This window comes from Aedes albopictus, chromosome 2 (genome assembly GCF_035046485.1).
Source record: "Aedes albopictus strain Foshan chromosome 2, AalbF5, whole genome shotgun sequence".
NCBI lineage: Eukaryota > Metazoa > Arthropoda > Insecta > Diptera > Culicidae > Aedes > Aedes albopictus.
This window is the reverse complement of record NC_085137.1, coordinates 33,801,755-33,820,623: the sequence shown is the minus strand read 5'-3', so window position 1 is coordinate 33,820,623 and position 18,869 is coordinate 33,801,755. Positions and strand designations below refer to the sequence as shown.

Genomic DNA, 18,869 nt, shown 5'->3' with positions numbered 1-18,869 from the left:
CTCGATCGGCTAGGTCGTTCGGCGAAACTGCTCACGTTCCACGATCGGCAGGCTGGATTCGGTCGTCACTGGCCCGAAGGGTGCACAATAGGTTGTCCCAAAAATTGCACATGGTCGAAAAGCTTGGGGGCTCACCCTGCAAATGATAGCTAAGGGTGTTAGAAACAAACTTTTGTATGAAGGCAACTTTCAGAAATGACGTTTAGAGGTCGCCCCGGCGAGATATTTGAAAAATTGCCATTTTTCTTAATAAATTTCATACAAATATTTTTTACCGTACAAAAATTGGCAATACCCACTATTTTTATATTTTTTACAGCTTGATATGGACCTAAAATACTTGGAAAAAATAATTAACGACATGTTTTGCAGGTAACTTTTTGATACTGAATTTTTGAATATACTAAAATTTGTCACTTTTTGATATACTTTGCATTTTACCCATCATAAAAAGTATCTGAACTTAATGCTAATTTAAAACAATTTCCATAAAAAGATCGGAAATTTTATGAGGAAAAACTTTGCCGAAGACAGCATTGCGTTTTTTCTTTCCGTTTTAGAGTTATTCACGATTTACTATTTGGTGAAATTTGGATTTTTAGGTATTTAAAAAAAAAAATTGAATTTTTAGGTATTTTTCTAAAAATGTCTCATAAGAACTTCCCAAAAACACATACAAAGTAAACAATCACGTATGCTCAACAAGTTTTTGTCTTGATTGTGTTAAGGAATTATGGTGGCATCATTCATTGAATTTTTGTTTCCGTTGACAAATCCATTTTCTTTGATACAGAAAGGTACCTACTAGCGAGAAACTTTATCATTAGGTACCATTTTGAGATGCCTCAGTAGGCCATGGCATTTTTAACGGTTATGTACTGACAATGGTTTATACGAGCATAATACACAATCAAACGCACGGCACATTTTCTATACCTTATATTTAGAAGGTGATACATTTCGCAAAACATGCTGATTTTATTGTTCAATGATGTTGTTCTAATCGTTCAAAGACATGAATAAAACGTTCTATTAGTCCCTATCATTTTGATCAACATATAGGACGATAAAAATGACGTCACTTGTTTATGTCGAAACTGTTGTTTACCAGTAATAGCCTACCTTGTCTTATTGTATGCCGTGTAGGTGTTATGGTAATCAAATTGTTCTAACTTTGGATAACATTACGTTAACTCACTGATTCATCTTATCCCACCCGTTTCAATTTGCCTCGGTGTATCTTATTTTCGGTGTTGATAAGATAGTTCAAATCAGTAGATGTAAAAAAGACATGCCCTGCTTTTCAGAATGTATAGAATTGGAACTTAGTGTCTAAACATTGGTATTCGTACGAAGATGTTCGTAAACGCGATTTGAATTTAACATGGATCAACGTATTCGCCTTTATGCACTTTGCCACTGTTTCCTGGGCTGTTTCACTGGTCCAGGACTCATACTTCTTCATGTAGAAAAATAATTGAGAATATCGACAGGAAAGTAAGATAAACGCGAAAATATGGCACAACATTTTGTGGAGAATATCTTCAAAAAATCAATAGTCTGTACGAAGCTTGTCAAGAGAGCTAGCTTTTTAAGAAATCTTTGCTAGTTAATTTCTATACGAAGGGATTGAATAACAAAAAATAAAAATTAAAAAATGATGTCACCATGATTCCATAATACAATCAGGACAAAAACTTGTTGAGCATACGTGATTTTTTTTACTTTGTATGTGTTTTTGGGAAGTTCTTATGTGACATTTTTAGAAAAATACCTAAAAATTCAAATTTTACCAAATAGCAAATTGTGAATAACTCTAAAACGGATAGAAAAAACGCCATGCTGTCTTCGGCAAAGTTTTTCCTCATAAAATTTCCGATCTTTTTATGGAAATTGTTTTAAATTAGCATAAGGTTCAGATACGTTTTATGATAGGTAAAAGGCACAGTATATCAAAAAATGACAAATTTTAGTATATTCAAAAATTCAGTATCAAAAAGTTACCTGCAAAACATGTCGTTAATTATTTTTCCCAAGTAGTTTGGATCAATATCAAGCTGCAAAAAATATAAAAATAGTGGATATTACCAATTTTTGTACGGTAAAAAATATTTGTATGAAATTTATTATGAAAAATAGCCATTTTTCAAAAATCTCGCCGGGGCGACCTCTAAACGTCATTTCTGAAAGTTACCGTCATACAAAAGTTTGTTTCTAACACCCTTAGCTATCATTTGCAGGGTGAGCCCCCAAGCTTTTTGACCATGTGCAATTTTTGGGACAACCTAGTGCACAAATACTTCACCTAATGCGCGTTGGTAGCCTCTATTTATACTATAGCGCGGAGGCTCCCTACTGATTCTACTGCGTAGAAATCTGTGATTGGTGAGAAAACTTAATTTATGATATCATCGACAGCCAATCTGATGGTGGTATCAAGAATCTTATACCAATCAGAGGACGATGGTTTTTTTATTATTATTTTTATTATTTTAACAGAAAAATCATTACAAGATGATCTGGGATAGCACCTTGTAGGCAGCATTCAAAATAGTGATAGCTCTGAAGTTCTCACATTTCAAATAGTCGCCTTTCTTGTGAATGGGCCAGATACCCCTTCCTTCCATTCCTCCGGTAGCTGTTCGGTTTCCCAGATCCTGACTTTCAGCCGGTGCAGACAGGTTGCCAACTTTTCTGGGCCCATCTTGATGAGTTCAGCTGCGATACCATCCTTACCAGCTGCTTTGTTAGTTTTGAGCTGATGAATGGCATCCTTAACTTCCCTCAGCGTAGGAGTTTGTTCATTTCTGTCCTCCGCTGCACTGGTGTCGTCGTTTCCTCCGTTGCCGTGGTCTCCCGTGCCTACCTTCTCCACGTCATTCAGGTGCTGATCGAAGTGCTGCTTCCACCTTTCGATCACCTCACGTCCGTCCGTCAAGAGGCCTCCGTCCTTATCCCTGCACATTTCGGCTCGTGGCACGAAGCCGTTGCGGGATGCGTTGAGCTTCTGGTAGAACTTCCGTGTTTCTTGGGAGCGGCACAGCAGTTCCATTTCTTCGCACTTCGCTTCTTCCAGGCAGCGCCTTTTCTCCAAAAAGAGGCGGGTCTGCTGTTTCCGCTTCTGTTTGTAACGTTCCACGTTCTGTTGAGTCCCTTGCTGCACCATTACCGCCCGCGATGCGTTGTTTTCCTCCAAAACCCTTCTGCACTCTTCATCGAACCATTCGTTCCGTCGATTCCGTTCCACCTATCCGATGGTGCTCTCGGCTGCGTCGTTGATGGCTGCTTTCACTGTACTCTAGCAGTCCTCTAGAGGGGCCTCATCGAGCTCGCCCTCGTCTGGCAACGTGGCCTCGAGATTCTGCGCGTATGCTGAGGCGACATCCGGTTGTTTTAGTCGTTCTAGGTTGTACCGTGGCGGTCGTCGGTACCGTACATTGTTAATGACGGAAAGTTTTGGGCGCAGTTTGACCATCACCAAATAGTGGTCGGAGTCGATGTTGGCGCCACGACGATAGGTCCTGACGTCGGTAATGTCGGAGAAGTGCCGTCCGTCAATCAGAACGTGGTCGATTTGAAATTCCGTCTGCTTTGGTGATCTCCAGGTGTAACGATACACGCAGAAAAAAGCATGGTAAAATCAAAAATATTTCAGGTAAACTCAAATATATTAAATAAATAAAAAGAAAATCGCGTTAAGTACTGTTCCTTTGAATTCCACTAAGAATTTGCATCCTTTGACAGATACGTATTTCGACCTCAACTGTAAGGTCGTCTTCAGTGTCTTGTACTTGACTCGACAGTCGAGTCAAGTACAAGACACTGAAGACGGCCTTACAGTTGAGGTCGAAATACGTATCTGTCAAAGGATGCAAATTCTTAGTGGAATTCAAAGGAACAGTACTTACGTGATTTTTTTTTATTTACAGATATTCCCCTAACAAGCCCAGGTTAATCATCATCAAATATATTGTCAATTTGTACTGGCAACAAAAATAAAACTGTTTGGAGCAAATCAAACGTAACATTTGAAGCAAATTCAATCCATTTTTGAAACAAACATGCATCTTTTGACAGGTTATGTTAGAAACAAATGTAAACATTTTTGTTTTTCTGTGGCAGGTCGGCCCTACGGAAATATTTGTTTTCCAATTAAATTTACAAAGTCATTTCCTTCTCTAGGAAAACTCACTTCCCGCATGCCACTTTCCAATGCCGGCATCATGTAGATAATATACGCTCCCGAAATCAATAGGATTTCGTGGAAACTTTTGGTGAAACTTGACTTTTTTTGCAAGAGGAAATCTTGTTTGATACTGCAGCTGGAACTTGAGAGTTTTGTTTATGTTCTCGACGGCGAAACGGGGGGCTCTTCAATGGGTATTGTAGAAATCAATATGTAATTGAGTTAGTTTTAAAAATTATTATTTTAGTTTTAAAAATTTTATCAGTTTACAGAATAAACATGAATATTTTTGTTTCAAACGAACGAAATTCGTCTCCGTGTAAGGGATGCTGTGTTGAAAAAAGGTGCTACGTATGGCCATATTTTTGGAGTCGGCGAAATCAATGAGTCGTAGGCCGTTTTCGTTCGTCTGCTGGTGGGCGCTGAACTTACCAATCGTCGGTCTGAATTCCTCCTCCTGGCCTACCTGAGCGTTCAAATCTCCTATGGGTCTGTCCATAAACTACGTAGACTCTTAGGGGGGGGGACGGGGGAGTCTGGCCAAAGTCTACGCTCCATACAAATTTCGAAAATTTTGTATGAACAGAAGTCTACGAGGGGGGAGGGGGGGGGTCTGAGATGGTCGAAAAAAAGTCTACGTAGTTTATGGACAGCGCATATGATGATTTTGAAGTCGTGGCTTGGGCAGCGATCGTACTCACGTTCGAGCTGCGCGTAGAATGCGTCCTTGTTATCATCAGTACTTCCGGAGTGAGGGCTGTGCACGTTTATTATGCTGATGTTGAAGAATCGGCCCTTGATCCTCAACCTGCACATTCTTTCGTCAATCGGCCACCAACCGATCACGATGAAACCTGTTCCCAGGTGTGTTGCCGCAGCTCTGGTAGATGGTATGATTACCTCTAAACGTTCGCACCATGGATTCTGTCCAACATATGTACATCGTTTTGCAGTACTCTGCACGAAAATGCCCTGTGCTGTGCTTCAATGAGGCCGATTATTTTCTCAGGTACACCCTTGCGCCTGAGGGCTCCCCATATGTTTTCCTGATTAAGACGGTCGAAAATTGTTTCGTAATCAATGAACACCAGGTAGAAGTAGAGATAGAGATAAATGATATCACCTTGACACATAGATTATATTGGATCGGCAGTTTTATATAAACATTAAGCGAACAACAGTTTTCACGCTCCAAACCGGCACCAAAACGTCGAAGCCAGAAAAATGTAGTTTGCCTAATGCTCGTACTAGACTGTTGAGCCAATACAATGAATATCCTAAGGAATCTTGGAAGAAATTTTTGAAGAATTATCAGAAAGAACTTCTGACGTTATCTCGGAATGCAACCCGATTGAGATTGTTGGAGGGATCGCAAAAAAAAAACACCTGGTGTAATCTCAGAAGACAATGTCACAATAGATCTATCAACTGGTCGCAGTGACTTAGATACCCAACAAGGAATAGAAAAAAAAATCTCAGAAGACAATCCTGGAGGTACCCCAGAAGGTTTTGTGGGAAGATGCCTTCCTGGAGGAATACTATAAAAACACTTTGGGCTTCGTTCCAGTTTGTACGTTACGTCTGAAAAAGAAGCAGATTCCAATTTTCTCAAAGATCAAACCTACCCAATGTTCTCTTATTGCTGCTACTGCTGACATTTCCATTCCGGCAATCAACCAGCAGTTGCATATTTAATTGGCCATAATCCCGAACGTTATGACGAACGTGGTGTCATTGTGTGTGCTGTCCGAGTCATGGTCATTGAGTTTCAATTTCTTCTTGCATTTTCCCATCGACGCGACGGTACACCGACGACGACCGCAAACCAAGCGAACCAGAAGAGCAAGCTGGCTAGACCGACCGCATTGCATCCAGGCAGAGAACATTCGTCCGAGCGCATACGTCCAGCCACTTTGCATACATTACCGTTCGTCCGTCCGTCGTCGGTCCGAATCCCCAGTGCCACCCACTATCCACTGCCGGGGAGCATCCGCGTGCTAACTCGTTCTGGGTATTTTGTTGATACAGTTTCGAGCAACTAACAAACCGATTTGACTTCTATGTTGAGTGTGTCACGTTTCACGACACAGTTTCTACCTATTTGCCTGGGAAAGTAGGGTGTAGGGTTCTTACGATATTGAACTGATTTCTTCTACTTAGAATCAACGTTAAATGATGTACAGAAAATATAAGAAATTATTCGTGCCTTGCCATTTTAGCTAAATTACATGTAAGTTAGCAAAAGTTTTACCTTGGTACCTTGGTCACAAAGTGATCCGACGCTTGAGAAAAGCAGTCATAACCATGGCAATTCCGGTCAAAAATAAAATTATTATAGTTGATGTTATTCCTTTACACACGTTGAATATTAACCGTTATGTGTCCGGCAAACTTTTTGCTTTTTTTCTACACCGTGTATTTTAAATGGGTGCTGGGTACCCGGGTACCCTGCCGGCCACATAAGGGTTAAACACCCTCACGCGATCCGTAGGTTATAAGCTCTGTCACATGTGTCGGATCGCTGTGAGGTCTTCGACAAAGTTTTTCGACACTAGGCTATACTTTAACATCATCAACGCAAGATTTGGCACAGTTGTTTTGGTCGTTACAAGAGAGAAAAAAAACTTATTTGGGTTGTAGTGATCAAATTTAAATTTTCCCATACAACGTTGACCCACCCAACTGCCCACATTTGCAAAGATGGGACGTTATGTCCTTCTTTTCCCTGCGAACAGTTTTTTTGATCCACTCAAAGTGAAAGAATGAAAAGAACACTCACCCCAACCGGTTCAAGGTCTTCGCAGTCTTATAGTTTTTCGCTGTTCGTTGATGCACTGCACATGCAGTAGCAGAAACAAACGTGAGCGGAAAGACATTTTTCTTCGTTTCGTGAGGACCTGATTTTCCCTACACGTTTAAAGCGCTTTCCTCTAAAATGTGTAAGGACACAATTACAAAAAAAAAATAGATTTAGAAGCTCTCATTAACAGTCTCAAACAGGTCAGCCGAATTCTATCTCTACAAGAATTGTGCATTTTTGTGTGTTCTGGAAATTATGCAATTATACGAGTAGTTCTTACTCAATTCTGATAAGATTAGTTTTAGCGTGCAGGTTTAGGATTTACGATCGTACCTGGCAAAAACATGAACCTTACCAGAAAGACACGGTCCAATTCTGTAACATGCCACTAGGTAGCAGCAATAGCATTCGTGGGGCCAAATGACTCCGAGCAAATAGTTGTCAGCTGATGTGGCGGACAGCCACCCTTCTATGGGAATGCAGTTATTGTATTGGTTTTCGATGGTGGTGGTGGGTGGTGTTGGCTGACGACGTTCGTCGGTGGCATGCTAGTTAGGGAGTTGCCTTCAAAGGTTCAAGGTTAATTGGCTTGGAGCTTTCACCCGGGGGTCTGGCGATTCACACGAACATGATTGGAGGAATGTTATATTTACCAATGTGTTGCTACCGGTGTACCAGAGTATTCGATTATTTTGATCACTTATTAAACTCTTATGTAACCTTAAGGGTTAAGGAAATCTCAGGCTTTCATTACAGCTAAATAACAGTTTATCCCTCGGGAGCGGACCTGGTGTGATGGTTAGAACACTAGACCATCACGCCGATGACCTGGGAACGAATACCACTCCAGACAAACTCACAAAATGTGGGTTCTTCCTTCGGAAGGGAAGTAAAGCGTGGGTCCCGAGATGAACTAGCCTAGAGCTAAAAATCTCGTTAATACAGATAGAAAAAAAAGGTTATCCCTGCTGTGAAATGAAGGTTGATTTGAAATAATTAATTAATTATTTGATATTTAATTGTAAACATGTTGTTTCTTTATACAACACTGTAGCGCAATTGATCGGACAAACGCCGTTTTTCATACAAAATGACAAATTTTGAGATGCTGTAACCTGTAACTATGGTTTGCTTTTTTTTTATTTTCTCCCTTTTTGGCACAGACCTACTGGTCCATATCGATGGTTTGCTTAGATGGATTGAACTCAATTTTTGACTAGAACTACAATATGCTAAATTTTATGTATACAAAGTACTAAATGTATTCGTTCACAGGTTGGGGCATGGCAAGGCGTTTAAAATGTGCAAAAGTGAGCGAACAGCGGCAGGTGTGCAAATCAAAGAGGTTCAGTGTCAAAAATTGAGCTCAATCAACCGAAGCAAACCATAGTAACAGAATCTCAAAAATGGCCATTTTGTATGAAAATCGGCGTTTGTCCGATCAGTTATGCACAGAGTAGAATCATATTGTTACTCAATCAGAGAGGGTACTCTTCAGAAAGGGGTTCCAATGGTTAAAATTGTTGAATAAACCTCCTTAACTTGTTTGTTTTCCAATATGATCTGTGCAGTGTTCTGAGCCTTTGACCAGGAACCCTCTCTGGAAGCTGGAGTTTGCCTAAGAAAGCTGGAAAAGCATCGCTCCGAAATCTGAAAAAGCTTCGCTCTAGAAGGTGGAAAAGCTTTCTCCTGGAAACTGGAAAAGATTCCCTCTGGGAGCTAGAAAAGAATCTCTCTGGAAGCTGAAAAAGATTCCTTCTGGAAGCTGGAAAAGCTTCCCTTTATTAGCTAGAAAGGCATCCCTCTGGAAGCTGGTTTCCCTCTGGAAGGTGGAAAAGCTTCCCTCTAGAAGGTGGAAAAGCTTCCCTCCAGAAGCTGGAAAAGAATCCCTCTGGAAGCTGGTTTCCCTCTGGAAGGTGGAAAAGATTCCCTCTGGGAGCGGGAAAAGCTTCCCTCGTGAAGCAGGAAAAGCTTCCCCCGGGAAGCTGAAAAAGCTTTCCTCCAGAAGCTGGAAAAGAATCCCTCTGGAAGCTGAAAAAGCTTCCCTCTGGAAGTTGGAAAAGCTTCCCTCGGGAAGCTGGAAGCTTCCCTCTAGAAGCTGGAAAAGAATTTCTCTGGAAGGTGGAAAAGTTTCCCTCGGGAAGCTGGAAAAACTTTCCTCCAGAAGCTGGAAAATCACCCCTATGGAGGAGAAAAAGCTTCCCTCTGGAAGCTGTAAAAGCCTCCATGTGGGAGCTGAAAGAGCATCTTTCTGGAAGATGGAAAAATTTACCTCGGGAAGCTGAGAAGTTGTCCTCTGAAAGCTGGAAAAGCTTCCCCTGGAAACTGGAAAAGCTTCTTTCTAGAAGCTGGAAAAGAATCCCTCTTGAAGTTGAAAAAGCGTCCTTTGGAAGCTAGAAATGCTTCCCTCCAGAAGATGGAAAATCACCCCTTTGGAAGGAGGAAAAGCTTCCCTCTGAAAGGTGGAAAAGGTTCCCTCTGGAAGTTGTAAAAGCTTCCCTTTGGAAGCTGTAAAACCCTCCCTGTGGGAGCTGAAAAAGCATACCTCTGGAAGCTGGAAAAATTTACCTCGGGAAGCTGGAAAAGTTGTCCTTTGGAAGCTGGAAAAGCTTTTCTCTGGAAGCTGAAAAGGTTTTCTCTTAAATCTGGAAAAGCTTCGCTCTGGAAACTGGTAAGCTGCCCTCTGAAAGCTGGAAAAGCATCACTATGGAAGCTGGAAAACGTTTAAAAAGTACCTATGTTTTATGAACTTTCAAGCAATAATATATTTTTGATAATCGCTCAAAAGTTCATTCAATTCGGTTCACTGATCTCCGAGATATGACAGTTCAAAAATTAGTTGTCTAAAAAAGATTGTGTTACGAGAACGTTTCTAGCTTCGCGAAAGATTACAATGATACACTATGCCCAGGAAGTCAAGTAAATTTCCCCGATCAGAACGGGAATTGAACCTGGGCTGTATACTACCTGGTAAAATCCTCAGGGAATTTCACAGGGACAAACCTAGAATGCTCAGGGAATATATTCAATACTCAGGAAAAATTGGCACCGATAAAAAATAAAGCATTGTGCCGTGTGAATAAAAATATGTGAATTTTACTGCTTGTACTGCCCCCACTCGCATAACAGTCCCATTTGACTTTTCATCAAGTTAACGTTATGAATAGTCATCATTTTCGATGTATGTCCAAAACCCATAATAAAAATTGCGAATTTTTATGTCAATGTGTGAAAAAAATACCAAGTCATGAGCGTCCCATATTAAAAGTACCCGCATAACAGTCCCATCATGTAACACAAAACTAAACAACTTTGTAGTGATGGTAATATTTTTCACAGTTCTGTATTCATGTGCAAAGCAATCTGTGAAAGTTTCGAGATGGTCGAAATATTTTTCAAAATTTTATATGGAAACATGTTTTCAAACTTCAAATGCCGTTTTCTCAATTCCTACGTTTTACAAATGGGACTGTTATGCGAGTGGAGGCAGTGTAGATCTATTTAGAAATAGAGACCTCAGTTTACTACATTGTTGGTATAAATAAAACAGTTTCGAATATGTAGTGTTCATGAGCTTTTACTACATTGTTGTAGTAAGAATTTTTTTTTCAAGGGTTTTTGCGGTGTTGCTCCCAGAATTACCCCTGCATGCATTTTGCCCGAAGACATTTTCTTGGGGTTTCTATCAGGACTTATCCCGAGGTTTCTACAAGCATTTCTCTCTGGAAATATCGCAGATATTTTCGCGGAATTTCTCCCAGGATTCCTCATGCGCAATTCCTTCCGGTGTTTCGCTGAGGGCCTTCCCAAGGAAACCTTCTCGGGATTTCTCCCAGTGTTGCTACAGGAGTTTTTCCTGAGATTTCCAATACAATTCCTCCAAGAATTTCTTCTGGATTTTTTTCACAAATTTTATGCAGGAGTTCCTTCCGGGATTTCTTCCAAAATTTCCCCTGTGATTTCATCAAGAATTTTCTATGAGCTTTCTTCTAGAGTTTCTCGCTCGTTTTCTACAGAAGTTTCGGTAGGAATATTTTCTAAAGGCTCACTCTTTTAAAGTTTCATTTGAGATTGTTTTGCGAGAGTTTATCCTGGGATCCGGTGTTCCTTCTGGTGTTGATCCTGGGATGTACAGGAGATAGACAAAATTATCAGAACAGGCAAAATTTTCCCTTATCAAAAAAATTTCAAATAGCTGTAACTTTTCGATAAGTGCATCAAATATTCTCAAATTTTCACTGTAAGTTGATCAACTATTTGCGTATCAGTGAACAAAATTCGGAAAAGGTCGAACGATTCTGCACGAAGTTATAAAGATTCTAAAAAAAGGTAAAATTATCCGATAGCCAACTTTGAGCTGTTATATCTCCAAATTTAATGAACCGAATGCAATGAAATTTTGACCATTTATGACTTATATAATAAGCTTCGAAAAACTTTTGACATAACTAAAAATTCTTAACACGGAAGAAAATTATAACGATTAGATTATTTTTCTAATAAAACACCCAATTTTCTTAAATTTCAACATCGTTTAAAAATTCAAGATGCTAATTATAGTTCATTTAAATTCCCTCTTATTCTCTCGAATACAGATATGTTTTGAAAGAAAGTAACAACATAGGCGGCAATTCATTGAAAAAGTAATAGGATGAATATTAAAAATAGACCAATTTACTGAAAAATCATAAAATTAATGAAATTGCTATAACTTTTTCGCTCGGTAATAACTTCAAAATGTGTCCAACGTTTTTAGAGCTCATTATATAAGTCATGAATGGACAAAATTTCATTGCATTCGCTTCATTGATTCCGGAGATATAACAGCTCAAAGTTGGCTATCGGATAATTCTACCTTTTTCTAAAATGCTTATAACTTCGTGCCGAATAGCGCGATCTTTTCCAAATTTTGTCCACTAATACACAACTAGTTGATCAACTTACAGTGAAAATTTTGAAATATTTGATGCACTTGTCGAAAAGTTACAGCTAATTGGACATTTTTTGTAAAGTGGAAATTTTGCCTGTCCCGATCATTTTGTCTATCCCCTGTCTCTCAGAATCAGTGTTGGAAATACTCACTTGCAAAGGTTATATTCACTTGCTACTATCTCAGTTTAGAAGCATGCCATCAAAAAACGCTGTTTGAAAGACAGCATTGTAAAGTGTTCAACAGACTTTGCAAGTAAGTACCAACACTGCTAATAGTTTTTTTTGTCTATTTTTTCCAAGATTTGTTCCGGAGTGTCTTCTGAGATTTCTTCTCTATATTTCTTTCAGAGCTTTTTTCCAGCATTTTTCACGTAATTGTTTACCGTATTCCTTGCGGTGATTCACCTAAATTTTTATTTCCAGAGTTCTTCCCATAATCTCTACCAACAATTGTTTGAGGTTTTGAATTCTCCTTCTGTGATTTCTTTAAAAATCTTGGGATTTTTCCAGGGGTTTACGGAACTTACGAAATTTCCTGTAAAAAAATTGCGGAGAAATATCAAAAGGAATCCAGACCAGGTTATATCTTGCGAGAAACTCCGCAAAGACTTATTAAAGAAATCTCGAGATCTACGGACGAAATCCTGGAAAAACTGGGACATTTGAAAATAAAAATCTCCGAAAAACCACTAACAAAAATGGAAGGAATCCAGCGAATTCCTCAGCTGGTAGAATCTGGAAAACTCAGGGAATTTTATGTTGCCTTACGAGACACCTTGGAAACCGCCGTCTCCGTATGGAGGTATATTGAATCACCGTGGAATGAATTAGATAGAATCGAATATAATAGAGAGAGTGTATCATAATTTTGAGTAAGGAAAAGAAGAGTATCTAAATGCAACCCACAACTGCTATAAAATAATCCTTAACCATACATCAATGCTTAATCCCGCACTTTTACTAACCCAACCACATTGCTCTAGTTCCGTGTTGTGTATGTTTTACTTCCACGTGGAAAACGGTACCATCCATGTTATGTAGCCTATAAGTAGCCGGATTTCCACGCAAAATTTACTAAATTCACCTTTTCCCTCTCCACTTCCAGGCTTTGAAGTCTACCTGAAGGCCAAAATCGAAAAACTGTCGCAGTTGGACCCGGCGGCGGCGTCGGCCGTCGTTGCCGCCGCCGTATCGGCTGCCAACGGAGGCGGAATTATTGGCAAAGCGCCATCCAGCAGCAAGTTCAACCTGGAAAACTTCTCGGCCAAAAGCGTCGACGAGAGCAAGGCGTCCGTGTATTTCACTCCCAACGATGGCCATCTGAGTCCGGAGCCGCCGCTGCAGCTGCAGCTGTCGCCAATCCATATCAACTACATCCAGGACGACATGGGCGACGTGGCTGGGTTGGGTGCAGTGGGTTTCCCGCCGTTGGGTGGCGATACGCCCAAGTCATTCAAGTCGGTTTTGGGACAGAATTTGGCCGGGCCGAGTGGGATAGAGGGCGCTGGGGTAGTTGTAAGGTCAATATTGAAGCCTCCGGGCAAGTTTGTGTATGATAGGAATCTTCAAAAGTATCGAATGTGTTATCAACCGAATAGGTTAAGTGGAGGGTATGGCGGGGATGAGCTGGATGAGAGTATGAGGTATGAGTGCTACAATGATGCGATAGAAGGCGGCGGTGACTCGTGCGAGGACGAGAATAACTATAGTCTGAAGCATACAAGGAAGCACAAGCGGAAGAGAAAAGCCATTGGGAAACCGGCGGGAGGGAAGCAACTGTGCGAGTACGAGACTTTGCTGATGAAGAATTTGGGTAGTGATCCAAAGGAGGCCCATTACAAGATTATTCACGTCAATAAACTGGGAGGAGGGGGAGTTGGACCCAGTGACCCGGTGGGAAGTGGTTGGACGGCTGGTCGAGCAACCATCCGGAAGAAGCTTCCGAACAATACCGAGTACTACAACTCGCTGGAGGATATGATCCAGGACAGTAACGAAAAAATTCGCAAGTTTATATACGATTCTAAAATTGACATTATGAACGAGGTGATAACAGGGAGTAATAGTAGGGATAAGGTTAGCGCTAGCAGTAGAGGTAATATAGCAATCTTGGAAAACAGGGAAACGGAGCGACTGAAAAGATCACCTGCGATGATTCATCACAATGTCCCTACGGCAGCGGTGTCAACGGCGAACGTCGCCAGGAGCAATAGCAATAGCAGTAGTAATAATAACAGCCAAATCAATAGTGGCAGCGACAGTCGGGATTCGCCCTCGACCACGCAGAACCTCAACTACCATCAGCCTTTGAAGAAGATTCACAAGCTTCACTTCAATTCCAGTACAAACCGCATCCAGCAGAGCACTAGTTTGCCGGAGATCTACTACGGTTGTTCGCCATCCAGTTCCATCGGTTCGGCGCTGATGCATCACAATTCGGCCGTGACCGGTAGCGGGCAGCCGTCGAATAATCCCCTAGCCACAACCTCCAACAAATCCTCCAACCAGTCGATCGTGCAGCAACAAACCCTCTCGTCGGCTTCCTCAACCGGTTCCAACGTAGCCGGCCCTCCGCCTCCGAATTCCTACCATCAGCCAAAGGTGCACGGCAAACATGTGATCCTGGCGGTGGAGAACAACGGAGACGGTGATGATACAACCTGCTACGATTCCTCGTCGGAGCCACCGTCGCCTACAACTAAGCTCGACAATTCCGCCAACAAGTAACCATATGTGATCCCCACTTCTCCAAGTCACAGTTGAAGTTTGCATACGTTTTTCATAACCTAACCATACATCTACAGCTGTAGAAGCCACAAAACAGCAGCAATTGAAATTGACGCATAGCAAATTATCCAACAGTTCAAGTATCAATAGGTGATTGAAGGATATCATCCGTAGTCTTTTTTTACTTACTTTTTTTTTTGTATTATCATATGCCCTGCTACAGTTAATTAATTTTATGAGCCATTGGCAGAACCTGTATGATTCTTTCTCTCTATCCAGTAGGTTTCTGTAAATATATAAAACATTAAGATTACCCCATAACTAAAAATAATCCTCTCTACTATGTCGTTGAATTTTTTGCGTAGAGATTGAATGAATTAAGACTCATTAGAACACACAGCCGAATATGGATACCCAAGTGAATGCCGTGCTGGGAAGAACAAAGCAAGCACCCACATCACCAATATTTGAACTTTGAAATGAATTAACTTTCACATCAACTAACTTTCCGCCAAGAATGACGAGCTGCGTGCTCTTAAAAATCCGTGTCTAGAATGCACCTGGTTGCGCTCTCATTTTACCTTAACACTCATGGGAAAAGGAACAACACCTCCAGAGAAACCTCGTTCGTCGTACACAACACGAGCAAGGTGGATTTTTAGACCCACAATGGCACGCGCTGAAAGGATATAGGATACCTTATTGTTTTTTTTTTGTCGATCGTTCAATCCAGGCATACATGAATTTGTAACAGAAAAAAATGTAGCTATTACCTACCTATTTTGCAAATATTAAAATAATATGACTGATAACGAAGCTTAGTTATCCTCTCTAATTTGTTAAATTCCAGTTTCAGCTTACAATCGTCATTAACCTTCACGTACCCGACCCCCAACATCTCATTTTCAAAATGCTGGCATTTCGTCAATTTTTTTGAAGTCACCCTCAATCGATCATAAATTGGTGCAAGTTTATTACACCCAAGTGGCCATGCAATATTCGGAACCATTCCGGAGATATTCCGGAATGTACTGGGGTCAGGGGGGTGCCGAAATGGCTAAAAGTGATTATTTCGTGTGTTATAGGCAAATCTGACGGAAGCTAACGATCCCTCCGCATCTGGTGGCAGGAATGAGAACCCTACGAAAAACGTGACTTTGCCAAAAAGTGCCATGGCGCAGCATTAGGCAAAGTGCACTTTTTTCACTTTTTCGTATCGAAGTCCGCATCGTAGAGAAACAAACGAGCACTTTTTGGAAAGAAAATTTGATTCCCTTCCAGATGCGCATAGATCCAGTAGATACTTACGAACAATTTATGTGATTAATTTGAGGAGCTCTTGCTATGCCTCTGGCGAGGGATCTTCCGGTTTTTTTTTTTGTTAGCTGGCCAATCCGGGTCTGTCGGCGTGGGCATCGAGAATGATGATAATGGAAGCCATTACCAATGGAAAATAGCAATTACCAAGGCAAAATATAAGTTAATTTTGAAGACGAAAAATTGAATTTTTGATGTAAACAAACGTTTTTCTCCTCATCTCACCTAGCGCCTCTACAATTGGGGGTCATTCGAATTCTTCTATTGTGTTCGAATCATCGATGTTCAGCGGAATTTTTATTGCGAACAAGTTCGATAACCAGATTTGAATAAGTTGACCCATCCGGATCACCATGACAGGTTCCGCGGGCCTCATTGGGGACACTTCTGATTTTCATCCAAAACATGTCGTGCGACATAGCAAACTTCATGATTTCGAATGACTGAGTCAGAAACGATACCCTGAAGTCTGTATCAACAAATATGGCCACCCCGGAACATCTAGCACAGGTTCCACAGGGGTGTCATCGAGGACACTTCTGGTTTGAAACCAAAACATGCCGTGCGACGTATCGATCTTCATGATTTCGAGAGAATGGGGCAGAAAAAAATGACTGAAGTATGTATCCACTGATGTGGCCGCTCCGGAACACTTGGAACAGGTTCCGCGGGGGCCTCTCAAACAAAATAACACACGAAAAAATCACTTTTAGCCATTTGGCAAAACAGACCCCTCTCTCACCTCCTGACCCCAGTACAATCCGGAATATCTCCGGAATGGTTCCGGATATCACATGGGCACTTGAGTGTAAAAAAACTATCACCAATTTATGATCGATTGAGGGCGACTTCAAAAAAATCGGATGAAAATTGACGAAATGCCAGCATTTTGAAAATGAGTTGTCGGTGAAGGTTAATGACGCTAATTAGCTAAAAGCTAAATTATTGGATCGAAAAACAGTATTGTACAAGTTAGATTATATTCAAGTGGGTACGCTGCCCTAAATGGGTCTGTATCATGTGGCATGAAGTCATTTGGCATAATGCCGTTTGGCATAAGGTCACTTAGCATAAAGACATTTGGCAATTGGCATTAACGGTCATTTGGCATAAAGGGCACTTGGCATAATAAAGAAGGGAGCATTTCGATTATGCCAAATGTCCATTATGCCAAATGAGTTTATGCCGAATGTACCGCTCCCGCCCTAAATATCATACAACAAGGATTTCTGCAGCGGTTGAAAAATTGATCCATTTTTTTTTCAAGGATGATAAACTGGGTGAAAGTTCATTTATATCAACAGTAACTGTAGTTGCAGTTTATTCCCTTCATTAGCGTAAACATTTTTCTGCAAATTTCCGTGGAGTTGAATAACAGTTGTGTCTCCTGGGTTCACCTGAGATTTACCTATAGGTAGCCCTAATATCCCTTTTTGATTGTCAAAGACGTCATAACGAACTGCTTTAGAGCATCATGCTTATCCCCAAATTGATTTATCGCATCGTATTCCAGTCTTTTATGTTTCCTTAAGCCTGAAACCACCACCGAACCGACGTGACAGTGGCGTTTTAATACAGCCCCAAGCCCCCCCCCCCCCCGCCCCATTTTAACGGTCGACCAGCGAACGCTTCTGTCAAATCAGCACAGCTGCGAACCTTTTCCCATCTGAATAGACGGAGGGTTTTGAGTCAAGCTATCAAAACATCGCGAACCGTTATAGAGGAGGCGGTAGTGTTCGGCTATTTTTCAGCATGGCGTCGGGGACACCCAATTTGAATTCATTTGTTCTAGCTGTCACGTCGGTTCGTCGGTGCTGAAACCCTAACTTTCACCAAAATGTACGTGATAGATGAGACGTGAGAATAAAAGTAATAACTTGTGAGTAGATTGTGGCAAAATTTTAACAGAGTATTTAGTAACTAATAAAAGCAAACAAAAAATAAATACAAAATAACAAGGGTTAAATCCTTGCAGAGCAGAAAATAAAGTGGAGTTCTTAACTAGGTATTAAATTTATATATCAAAACAACAATGAAACGAAAAAATAAACAAAAAAAGATAAAGTCGGATGTCATACACAAATAAATACACACAACAAACACACTTACAAAGTCAGTTACATGCAAAAAAGAGAAGAAAAAAATCAAGCTGCAAGTGTTTAAGTAGGTGAACTAGAACAAGGATACCATATTACTACTTATATGTACTATCTCTTATCGGTAATCACTCTACGTTTATCTATTGTGTATGAGATCGAGAAGCAAAAAAAAAATAAAACTATCAAAGCAAAGCAAACAGAGAATCCTATAGAAATTTCAATTATACCTAGAGTATTTTAAGCGGTTGGTGAAGAAATAATAAAACTGATAAAAAGAGAGGATTAAAATTCTCACTCACAGAGAAGTCAACTGATAATAAAAACCAATAATATACTAATAAAAAGATATGCAGAAGCAACAATACAACAAAAAAGCACATTAAAATTCAACAAAAAAAAACTACATGAATTTCATTAAAATATGAAAATATTAGAAATCAGAGACGAGAAATATATCAAATTTAATTATTCATGATAATTAAACAATAGTTCGATTGTTATTTTGTTGATTAGAATAAGGAAAGAAATTTATCCCGCAAAGTTTAACAAGCCCAGATTATTATTGTAATCTTAATTACCGAGATGTTCAGCCCAGGGCTGGTTCATCTCGGTAAAAATAGTAATCGTTTGAGGTGGCTGTACTAGGACCACCAGTTTGATGTTACAAAGATGAGTTTTTTGGGTTATTCGGTTGTCTTAGTTAATTGTCATGTGGTCCTGCTCGTTATCCTGTATCCTTGCCTTGGTCGTTGATATAATATGATGCTGAGAAAAGGTATTCCAGGTATCCGTTTTGATTTCACGAGCC

General features: G+C 40.4%; 1 protein-coding gene across 1 annotated transcript in view; it reads left to right on the top strand.

The window, feature by feature from the left end:
• LOC115268609 (uncharacterized) overlaps positions 1-18,549 on the top strand; it is a 194,298-nt gene extending 175,749 nt beyond the window's left edge. The window contains exon 6 of the mRNA XM_062849444.1: positions 13,024-18,549. Within this exon, the coding sequence (XP_062705428.1) occupies positions 13,024-14,645 (1,622 nt within the window). The 3' untranslated portion in view covers positions 14,646-18,549. The remainder of the gene's footprint in view (positions 1-13,023) is intronic.
• Positions 18,550-18,869: the final 320 nt, after the last annotated feature.